This window comes from Strix aluco, chromosome 5 (assembly GCF_031877795.1).
Source record: "Strix aluco isolate bStrAlu1 chromosome 5, bStrAlu1.hap1, whole genome shotgun sequence".
In the NCBI taxonomy this organism is placed as follows: Eukaryota; Metazoa; Chordata; class Aves; order Strigiformes; family Strigidae; genus Strix; species Strix aluco.
Window position 1 is genome coordinate 2,406,569 of NC_133935.1, and position 11,858 is coordinate 2,418,426.

Sequence of the window (11,858 nt, forward strand, 5' to 3'; positions counted from 1 at the left end):
CATCATGTTAGCACCATTAATTCTGAAAAATCTTGCTGATACTTATTTTTTCCCCTCAGCCTATTTTAAGTGGGTGATTAATAATTTTGTAATCCGAGCTCTTACATAATAGGCCATTTGTAATAGCAATCACTCATCAAGAATATTCTCAGCTGAGTGATTTGGTACAACAGGTCAGATTCAGATTTCCCAGTGGTTTGCTCTTCATGTAGCTGCCCTGAATCACATTAGGGTTAACCAGAAGCAGAAGGCTTATGTTTTTCAGGATGTAACTCAGGAAACACAATTCAGAAGGCAATTGTAACCCCTGGTAAGACTACCCAAACTTAGAGCTCTGAATCAGAACCATCCATGACCCAGGGTTAAGATATTCAGTTCCAAATTTTCCCTAGATGAGTCAAAAGTTTTAGACAGAAGAAGGTAAAGAACAAAGCCACCTATCAATGACACAGGTGGGGAAGAAACTCTCTTTACACCTACAGCATTGCTAAGAACTATGCCGGTGCCCAATATCAGGTGGAAATCAGCTGCAGCACCCTTCCTCCCCTGGGAGCAGATAGTAATGGGGGGATTGGCAGCATTTGAGCAGGAGGGGCAACAAGCATACAGGGAGGAGCTGAGGGGGCAGGTCCTTTCTAACCACAGGGACCTTGTGGAAAGGAGCAGGTGTGGTTGCCTTCAGGGAGGGTGTGGATGGGGGAGCTCTTCGGTGGGAGCTGCCTCCCAGCTTGCTTTTTCCTTTTGTGGCAGGTTTCTGGAGGGCTCAAGCATGTGTGGCTGTTGGGTTGTGTTAGCCTTTTGCTGCTTGGGGCAGCTGTGTGCAGGTAAGAGGCACCTATCTGCAGTCATCTTATCCTTTTTTGTTGTTCCTGTCTTTGTATCTGTTCTGTTTGTCTTATGGTTTGTCTTGGGTGCCAACTGTCTGCTCCAGGATCTGTGTAGGGAGGTAGGTTTAGGGCTTCAAACATGTATTCTGCTGGAATATTGTTAAAGTGTCCCTACCGCAGCTCGTCTGGGAAGGAGGAAGAGCTACTAAATCTCTTTGTTTTTAGATAATCTTCTCCAGGAGACTGGAGATGGGATGAGCTTGTGTGTAGAGGGGAGAAATGTCTGACGTAAACTTCATTCTAATGCCACTTGCTCTTTCCAGGGCCTCTCCCAGACAGTTTTCCTCTCTGTAAGGCTTTACTAAATCTCTCACTCTGGACGTTAACAAGTCTGGTCTTAAAAACCTTATTAAGACTCTTTATTCTAAAGGATTCACAAACTGATTGTACTGCTTCTGGTGCTGCCACTGGAAGGGGGAAGCTGTACGTGGGACCCTAAAGACAGAGGTTCAAGTCTCCCCTATAATGAGGCTTTGCCTTTGTCTTTCTGAGTTGATGTGACCCGTATGTTTGAGGAGCAACATCTCTTACCTCCCTCTCTAAATCCTTGAGTTCCCCATTTTGCATTAAAGCAAAACCTCTAACTCTCAAACTTTCACAGGGCAGGTAAGCTGATTCCTGATCAGCTGCAGTTCACATCCCCCTTTTATGCTTTAATGTTGTTTGCTGGCACTGCCAGATCCTCCCTTTTGAGTCAGAGCTCACGGGGGGGAGGAGAAAGATTTTTTTCGTACACTTTTTTGTAACTTTCTCTTCTAGATCAAAGCCTGAAGCCTCGGATTGCAGCCCCTCAGCTTGCTACAAACAATCCCACTCTTACTACAGTTGCTCTAGAAAAACCTTTCTGTACATTTGACAGCTCGCTGTGTCCAAATAAATCTTGCATCATCTACTTGTATGCAATGAAGGAACTGGGTGAGTATCCAGCACTACGCCTCTCTGGGAGATAACTACGTGATGTGGCCATTGCATGCGATTCTCCACAATTTGATGGACTGGGTCTGAATGGGGGAAGAGAGAAAAATCTGTGGCTGTGAGCCTCTGGTCTCAGTTTTCTCTTGGGTGCTATTATAAAATATAATATAAATAACCATAGTATTTCAACAGAGCTGATTAATGAGAGCAAGCGTTAGTACTGTGCTAGCTGACTTCCAGTAGGTGTGGAGCAGCACTATCAGCTATAAACATTTGCCCAAATCTTGCTAATGAAACCAAGCAGTCCACAGTCTGATACCTTATCTTTGTCTAAACACAAATGCCTTGTATAAAAAACCTGAATTCTCTGAAGTAAACCTGCTGAGAGGAACTGGGTAACTGCTGCTGTTTGCTTCACAGGGTAGCCAGCCCTTGCAAGGACCAATTTTTTTTTTGTAGACAAAAGCAAGTCATCCTAGACCTGTGGTCAAAGCTGCCTGGCCCACGGGTTCATTCATAAAATGAATTTCATAACTGCTTTGCAAGGAAACTGCTGGCAGTGACCAAGAGCTGCCTTCTCTGTTCCCTGCTGTTCTGGCAGACTGTTTTGAATGCCAGCTAGAGCTACTCCATAAGCTGACAGAAATAAATAGTTTCCTTATATCACACTTTCTCCCCTGAAGGCTGTATGCAGCCTCCTTTTCTGAGAGGCACAGAGGAGAGATCTTGAGGGGAGCAGTACCAAAACTGGCAAACAGACCGAACAGTCTTAAAACTTCCACTGCTGGTTGTTTTTCCTTTGGACAAGGTGGCAGGAGGAGGCCTTGGATGGCTAGAAGCCATAACCAGAGGCACCATCCCATACAGCTAACGCAGACAACTGTGAACGCACAGCCTTCTGAGATATCCCATGACTGAAGTGCACGTCTTTATATGTCTAAAACAGGCTATAAGTGCATTATAATCATATAAAAGGCTACTAACACCTAGTTATACCTGTGAATATGATGTTTTGTGTTAGAAATTACACCAACCACCCCATCTTCTGCAGATCCTGTGGCAAAAGCTTCCTATGCAGATGGGTGAATCTCTACAAAAGGGGTTATATACGGAGAAATCTCTTCTGCTTTTAAGGCAAGCAGATGCAAACTTGTTACTTGGCAGACTGGGAGGAATTTTGTTTGGATTTGTCTCTGGTCTGTGTGGAGAAGCACATTGGCTCACCCTTGGATGCCTCTTGGAGCAGGGAGAAGGAAAATTTAAGAGAATTATGTTCAGCTCTGCTGGTAAGGAAATGTGTCAGCATGCTACAAAGCTGAGGGTCTAGCAAACTTTTGAAGAAGTAATGTAACTTTTAGCTCTATTCTTGTTCCTGTCGCTATCAGACTTGATCTACCTAGTAAAGTTTAAAAAAAAACAAACGAAACCCAACAAAAAAACCTCCACAAAATTAACTTGCTTAGGCCTCAGCTCTTGCTTGCTCACCAGAGCCAGACTAAGAGTTACTGAAGTGGAGACTGGGAGAGCAGGAAGACCTAGGTGTGAGAAGTACTATAATTTGGGGAAACAAGCCTAAGAATAGAGCATGTCTTAGCTAGTATTTGCTTTCATGTTATCAGCTCCCATTGAAGAGGGGGGTGTCAGAGCTCAACTAACTTGAGCACTGACCCTTAAGTTGTATTCCTGACCTGTGCTAGAAACATTTCTCTTTTAAAACAGGTTTAATTTTGCATTGGCTTACAGCTAAAAACTTCTCATGACCAAGCAGCTGCAAGAACTCTGCTCCAGGAGCACAGCAGAATACTTTCAGACTGAAGTAGTTTGCAATGTACTGCAGCTTTGAAAAACTGGCATTCTTTTGCTGCTGACAGCTGGAGGGGGCTCCCCCTCAAAAAAAAATTAACCACAGTTGCAGAACTTGGGAGCATCTCTTGGGACTTGGGCCTTGACTTTGCAGCAGGAAAGGTCTGAGAGCTGCAACTGAACTTCCAAACTATGCTGTAGGGCTGGGCGCAGATTCACGCTTTGCTTGAAGCCGTGAGGACTTTCAGACTTTGAGGAGTGCTGTCTGTAAGGCGTGATGTGCCTGGCTGGCCAGAAATGTGGATACTGCATCTGTTCACGCAGCCCCTACGCGCTGGTCCGCGTATGGTGCGGTTCTGGGAGGTCCAGCTGCTGCGTGAGGTCCAAGGATTTCTGCTTCAGGAGATGGGAGAGTTGTGACTGTGTAGGAATTCTGTCTTAGCTATAGCATCGAATCTGAAATGCCAGGGTTTACTGGATGTTTATTGGAGCCAGGTGTGGCATGGGGGAAGAGCAGCCTTTGCCAACCTCCTCCCTATTTCATTAGGGATTTGTTATTAGATTAATAACAGATAGTATTAGATAATGTGATAGATTAATTTTGGGAGGGTGGCTACTAAAAAGTATTGCTCTGAGATGTACTGTGGATCCCTTACAGTTTCTGAGGGACAAGTGTAAAGAGTTTCATCAACAAATAAGGAGGAAGGGGTAGGATCACTACACAGCCAAACCGGTACCAGATTTTTGTTTTCCCTTTTGAGTGTTTTGGGGTAGAAAAGCAAGTTTCCAAGTAAATAGCAGGTGAATGGAAAGGGGATGAACTAGTTCTAACAGCCTTGTTAAAGAGCATCTCTCCTGCAGCGAGTGCAATAAGCTCCCAGGTGACCGACAACACCAGCAAACCACTCGACAGCACCTTCCACCAAACAAGTGGGGGGCAGCTTGGCCCTTACAAGGCTGCCTTGTTCAACGTGCCCGACTGTGCATCGCCTCCCAAACTCACCGATGTAGGAGATGTCAACAAAGTTTCTGATGTCCTGAAACAATACCTCTTCAGAGTCGGGGATGACGTGAATTGTTTGTATGACCCGAACTTTCTAGCTGTCTGTAACCCACCTCTTGCACCGGACACAACGTACAGGTATAATTCTTATTTCTTACAAGGTGATTGCTGCTCTTAAAATACAATAGGAAGCAACGCTGAGCCTGTAATGTTCCTTTGTAATGGTACCATGTGAATTACCAGTGCCTAAAGGAAATGGCCTGTTGCAAGGGTAGTTATGAAGATGGCTTTGCCCTAGCACCCTGCGGATGGTGCCTGATGGTGCCCGAGCAGTGGTGAGCTCTGTCAGGTTAAATTCATGGATCAGTAGGAAAATTCATGTGGGAAGTGCTGGATCTATACCTGTGCTGGGGTAGGTAATCCAGTGACAGCATCTGATTAGAAACTGCTGGCAGAAAAGGATTTTGCCTGGAGAATGGTGTTGAGATTATTCACCATGTATTTTGTGTTAGGTGATTCTGTCAGATTGCAGACATGGATCTGGCTCTGCTTACTTTGTTTTGATGGGATTCTGGGGAGCCAAAGTTCTCCTTGGTCTCCAGCTCCAGGAAGCCCCTAATGTTACCGGAGCCTTCACAGTGAGGGCCAGGTGGTTTGCAGACTTGTCTGAGCCCTGTTTGGGGAATTCAGACACCCTGACAGCTGTTACCCAAAACACTTGTTTTGCTGTTGCCAGCTATTTAAAAGCTGTAGTACAAAAGGCAGTCACATGAAGCCGTATCTGCTGTGGAGACCTAATATGCTGCTGAAACAATAATATGGGCTCTTAGTTTTGCAAAAAGTTGTCTCTTCAGGACACTTCTGGAAACTCAAACTATTGTGGGATGGAAACTTAATTTCTTTTCCAAGCCTGATGTTGGCCTGTCTCTTCGGTACTCTTCTCTAGCAGGGAAAGTGCCAAAAATCTCTGCTGTGAGAAAAAATCTTCGACTTCCATATGGAAATCAAAACCACTTGCTGTCCTAAATAATGAGGCTCTTCCCAAAGGGAATAGCAAGTTGGGAAAAACTGTTGTTGGAAAGCTATCATCTGCCAAGGCTCACAAGAACAAAGTGCAAATTATGCATGACATTGCACAGAATGCTTTTCTGAGATTAATTCTATTTGTTCTTTATAAAGTCTCTGGAAATAGTCAGTTACCTCTGACTGTCTCCATGTGATGCTTTGACAAAACCTGCAGTCTGACCAGCTAATCCAGTAGCTCAAAAATGCTAATAAGGAAGCTCAAATTTAAAATATTAATTTAACACTTTTTCCCCACAGGTTTAAATACGTGTTGCTAGATAGCACTGAAGGTATTGTGAAAGACCAAACTCTCTGGTCTGATCCAATCAAAACCAGAAGAGGTAAGTCTGTGGCTTTGCTCAGGTCTTCTGAGCAGCTGTGCTTGCTAACACACTATTAAAATAGGACACTACTGTTCTATGAGCACTTAGTCCTTTCCTAAAGCTTTAACAATTTTGTCAGCCTTTCAGTATTGGAGTAGCAGACTTAAATGTGGAATAATTCTCCTTCTTTTGTGTACTTGAAAAAAATTATTTCAGTAAAGTTTGTATATGTGGTTTCAGATTTGATGTGTGTTGTGGTTTCTGGTGCTGTTGGCATTTCTCAGTAATAGAAATACTTGTCATGCTGACTAACCTGCCGAGGAAAGATTAGAAACTCTAAATGCTGACGTTGAGTCTTAAACCGTTTCTGATAAATCATCTAAGATTTCAGGTATAGACATAATCAGTTTGCCTCTCCTAAATCATCAGCTTTCTCCTATTTGGTGGGGGTGTTCATGGTCAAACATAGATCATAGCAACATTCTTTCCACGCTTTTTCTAGTTAAACTTCCCTTGAAAATTGATACCTGGCCTGGTCGAAGGAGTGGAGACATGATTGTCATTACATCGATCTTAAGTGTTCTTGTGTTCCTTCTGCTTGCTGGCTTTCTTGCTTCTGTGTCCTCTGCTGTCATGTAAGTATTGTTACCCCTTACAACTTCCAGTAAGAGTACCTAAACCCTCAGTCATCAGCCTTCTTCCCTATGGCTCCAAGCCACTGTTGTTGGTCGTCTTTGAGATAAGACCAGATGGTGTCCTCCAAATTTTGAAGCTGGTAATGGGAAAAGATTACTTTATGATAAACTTCCCTAAGATCAGCAGCTCGTGTAATTATTACACAGCCTTAAGCTTACTAGGTGCCAGACTTTAGTAAGGACTAGTTGCACATACTTAAAGCTTGTATATTCTTCCTTACATATTGCAGCTTTCCATCTATTCAGGAGTTTGGAAACTGGAGTTTCCAAGGAGTGCAGACATTTGTAAAGATTACATAATGTCCTAATTAATGCCTTGATTTTAATTTATTTGCCGCCTCCTCAGTGGGAATAAGTTACCCCTTTCAATTAATAAGTGAGGCTTTACCAGAACTATCTCAACTAGTCTATGCATATTCCCGGGTTGTCTATGCCCTCTGCCCCAGGAAATCAGTGAGGCCTGACGGATTTCTAAACTGAACTTTTAGAGGGAGTAAACTAAATTTTAGAAATGGGTATCAGAGCTGCTAACACCCAATTTTTTCATTCACTTGAAAATGATGCGGGTGCTCTGTATTCAGTCAGGTCTGTCAGGCTCTACTGGATTAAAGATGTGGAAAGCAAAAACTGCATTGCAAATGATTATTTTGAAAAAATCTATGGGCTTCTCTGATGCCAAGTGATTTAAGTAGCAAACAGCCTTTGCAAAATGTGACAGTAAGTTCCACTCAGTCTCTACCAGAACTTAATAAAGCCTTTCACTTGCCCACCAGGGGATCAGAAGATTCTTCTGCAGAGACAAGGTGTGTGTCTCAGACGATTCAAAGTGAACCGAGACCACAGTTAAGCTCTGAGTGAACCTGATTCAAGCCAAGGGTGGAATCCAACCGAATTGCCACACGTGCCAGACCTACAGGACTGTCTCTCCTACTCCACACTAGTCCAAAACAAGCTGCATAACACAACTGGGCAACTGAAGATGAACAGCAGAGATGAAATAAGGACAACTTTTTGGAACTCTTGCAGTACATGTCTTGCCCTAATGAGATTTGATTTAGTTAATTGCCTTGTATAGCACGTATCAATTGCCTGGACTGAACAAAGAATCTTCACAAGATGCTTCAACTTCAGTGGTGTGATCAGAGGTTGTCTAGTACATGCATCTCACCTGGATTAAGGATTACTGCAGACCTCTCATCTGCTGCTCATGATCAGATGGACATGATGTAGCCCTTTGTGTCTCAACCTTTCTCTATACTAACTGATGAGGAATAATGAAAAAGAGGCTGCTTTAGAAAAAGATGTTCTTAGAGAAAACTAGGGATTAAAAGGTAGACAACAGGGAGCTACTGCTGCTTCCTCAGGATTTTAGTGACTATCTGTGTCATAAGACTTCCCTTTTTTCCTGTCCTTCCCTAAGAGAAAGCAAGCAAGTTCCAATTGCTCTGTATGTAGCAGAGTAATTCTGATCTCAGGTCTACCCTCAGACAGCTTTGCAGGGATGAAATCTAACCAAATTGCTTCAAAGACGGTGTGTTCTTTCAGAGCTCCCTGTAATTTGCTGGTGGGCTGGTGAAGGGGAGATACTGCTTTAGTGGAACACACGAGTATGTTCACTGTTGTCAGGCTTAGCCTCGTTCCTCACCTTTGCCTTAGGCAGCTGCAAGCCAGCACTTCTTCGCATATTAGTATCTAGACTGGTGGGGTTTTTGAGCTAATTTTCTTCCTTCATTTCATGGTGACTAGAAATAAATCTTTGCACAAGGTTTGAGTTATGTATTGCTTTTTTCCATTGATGCCAACTTTCACATACAATTTTATCTCTACAAACTACTTGAGGAAGATCCAGCCTCAAAGTCCTACCTTATACCTCTTGAGTATGTATAAACCACTTGTCCTATTGTAGCAAGCACTTGTGACAAGTACAGAGCTGCCACTTGTTATTATTGAAGTCCTCCTAGTTTATCAGTAAATTTCTTAAACTGGCTCAGACTATAAATAAATAAGGGTTCTGTTTTGACATAGATATTCACTAGCACTGTCACAACTCGATGATCTTGTACTGATACTTATTTCAGGGAGTGGGACTTATTCTCTTCCGATTATGAAAATTAAAAAGTTTTGTGTAAAGTCAAACAGTGTCAGGATGGAGTGTTGAGACTGTAGCTTGGTGATTGCAAAATTTACCATTTTAAACTTCAGGATTTAGGCCTAGGATTCGTACACGAGCTCCCAGTGTTTGGGTATTCTAACGACAGCCTGTTAGAGCTTGCCTGCTCACCATCTTGGTTTCAGCTACGCAAGGGCTGGCAGGGAGAAAGCATTTTAAGGGAGAGATGGGTGCTGAGCCTTCTGACTAGAAAGGGATGTTGAAGTACCTGGAATTATATTTTTCTGTTATTTGGCCTTTGGTGCCTTCCCTGTAATTTTCAGCCATACAGGCTGCTACAAACACCATTCTGAGGTGCTTTCTCATTCATTTATTGGTTGCTAACTTGGAAGCAATGGATGTTTGAAGAAAAAGGGAGTACAAATTGTAGGTGTGCAATGCTGAAGGTTAGAGTACGAGAGAGACCCTTGGAGCGTCTGCCTCCTTTATAAACCCAAAGTGGTACTTCATTGTTATAGAGGGCTCTAACTCCTTGCTCTGGACCCAGCGACAAAACAGGCTCTCTAATAGTAGGATCAGTAAAATTAATAAAGCCAAATAAATATCCTTTCAACTGCAGACAGTCAATACCTTCTGTTGGATGCCACATCAGTTAATTCTATTACTGGAATAAGTTCTCCTTCATTTTGATTAAAGGAGTTGCCTGAGACTGTCTGTCAGCATGTACAGCTATCACTTAAAATACAGCACTAGAATAATCCAATCTGTTTTCTGACAGCATCTATTAAGACATTTGCATCAAGCAGTCTGTCTCTCACTCAGCAGATAACTGACTTTAGTCAGTTTAATCCTGCTAATGGGCCTTGCTGAAGAGCATGCATTTTCTTCTTGTGCTTCTCTTATATCTTTCATTTGAAAGATCTTCATTTCTTTATAGAAAAATTCAGAATGGATTATTTTTAGGGTGTGCAGTTTTTTTCCTCCACACAAATGAAGCAGAATTAACTGTCTCAGTTGTTCCTGTATTGTCATGCATACAAGCTTTGGGTTTTTTCACTTTAGTTTTTCAAAACTTCCCCAATGTTCATAAAGTTTGTGTGACAAAGAATTCTGCCTTTCACCAGCTTTAGGTCTTAGGACATTTCTTTCTCAAAGAACATGGGAAGGAAGAGAAGCTCCAACATATTATGATTTTTATCAAAATTTCCTGTTGAAATAAAAGGTCCTGTTAAAATAATTTGTTGAAAATGACAACTCAAACTACATTTTCTATGCAACCCTCCTTTTAGAGAGGGAGAACTATGCTTGGGGCAGCTTTAGCTTTTCACAAGATCTTGCATGTCAGTACCCACTCGTTATGCTGTGAACTGTATTTCAGGACTGTGCCCAGTCAGAACAACAGTCATGATAAAGACCAAAACAGGGTCACAACTACTTTTGCTTCTCCATATGGTATTTCCATTGATCTAAGTACTGAATTCTTTCTGCTCTGCTTTTGACTTCTCGCTGAAGAAAGGGTATGGAAATTCCTGTTTGGAGCCTACCAGAGGTATGTCTTGATTCTTATCCTGGTCATGTAGAAGAAATTTCACATAGACTTCTTAAGTACATAGACCTAAGAAACAGAAAGGTTGGGGGGCATTACCTGTTTGTACTTTATTGATATTTTATTTCAATTATTAAAATGTTTTTATCTCAACCTATGAGTCTCCCTCTACCCCTCCAATTCTCTCTCCCACCCCCCCTGGGAGGTGGAGCGAGCAGCTGTGTGGTGTTTGGCTGCCAACTGGGTTTAAACCATGACACATATATTTATATTAAAAGCATCAAAAGAAATGAGACAAAACTGAACAGTGATATTTGCTAGGTGTTTTCTAGCTGTTGTTCATCTATTCCTAGCTGTTGCTTTGGGCACTGAATAATATTTATCATTCCTTCAGTGACCCTGCAAAACGTATTGAAAATGCTGACTGCATGTGCTGCTGTGTGGTAGGAAATAAAGACAGAAATCATATCTATGGAGAGAGCCCAGGAACCACTACTGGAGTTCTGCTTATACTTAAGACTTGAAGGTTGTGCTTAGGTTTTACCAATGTTAGATGTGATGGCTGTGAACAAGTTGAACTTCAGACCTCTTTTCAAGAGAAGCTCTGACCTGGGCCTGCTGGTCTGCGCTGAGATGACTGTAACCCTAATAGCATTAAGTTGTCAAGAGTACAGTTGTATACTCCATTTCTGATATCTTTTACTTGGGTCCTGGTATTTCTCTGGGCAGAAACTAATAAATAATACAAACAGTGCTGTGGAAAAACTAGTGCTGGCATGAGGTTATTGTACATATTTTCACCTGTACACTAGGTTAAGCTTCAAATGCCTGCTCTCCAGACTGAACTAAACTGCATTCAATTCTCTTTGCATCACTCATTCCAGCATGCTCTTAGCTGAGGCCCTGGCAGAAATGCTGCTTTAGGCTTGTTTAGCAGAGGGACTGACTGCATTAAGATTCAGTACTGTTGAAAGCTGAGGTTGCCCATGTGACTCGTCTATGGAGCTGCCTGAGCTTGGATGTGGAAGGAAAGTGGGAAAAAGAACAAGAGCTAGACAAGATTTGTGTGGTTTGTTTGGTCCTGGGGCTGTCTGCTGCTAAAACATGGCTATGCTAGTCTTGAGTTGACTAAAAGACTCCTTTCTGTGCTAACTGTAATAACTTTTGTGAGGCATTTATAAGTATATTGTTAAAACTAGTATACCAAAAAAAAAGTTTTTAATGGGGGATAAATGAGCACAAGGATGGTAAAGATGTGAACACAGAGAGATGTTATGTTGCGTTTCTTGAACATGGTGTATTCATGAAGATAATACCCTCTGCATCTTCAAGCATGTCTTTTCTGCTCGACTTTCACCAGGACAAATGCATAATTAATCAGAATTAATACCTGGGCAGGGTGAGGGGAGAGGTCATTTAGAGGTAGATTTGGAGGAGATCTAAGGCAGAAATTCTTCCCTGTGAGGGTGGTGAGGCCCTGGCACAGGTTGCCCAGAGAAGCTGTGGCTGCC

The 11,858-nt window shown here is 42.4% G+C and overlaps 1 protein-coding gene across 1 annotated transcript; it reads left to right on the plus strand.

Moving 5' to 3' along the window:
• Positions 1–769: 769 nt before the first annotated feature.
• On the plus strand, positions 770–7,549 carry UPK3A (uroplakin 3A). The gene is made up of 6 exons (XM_074825278.1): positions 770–824; positions 1,647–1,802; positions 4,467–4,746; positions 5,932–6,014; positions 6,499–6,631; positions 7,465–7,549. Exons 1-6 carry the CDS (start codon positions 770–772, stop codon positions 7,547–7,549), a joined length of 792 nt encoding a protein of 263 aa, XP_074681379.1.
• Positions 7,550–11,858: the final 4,309 nt, after the last annotated feature.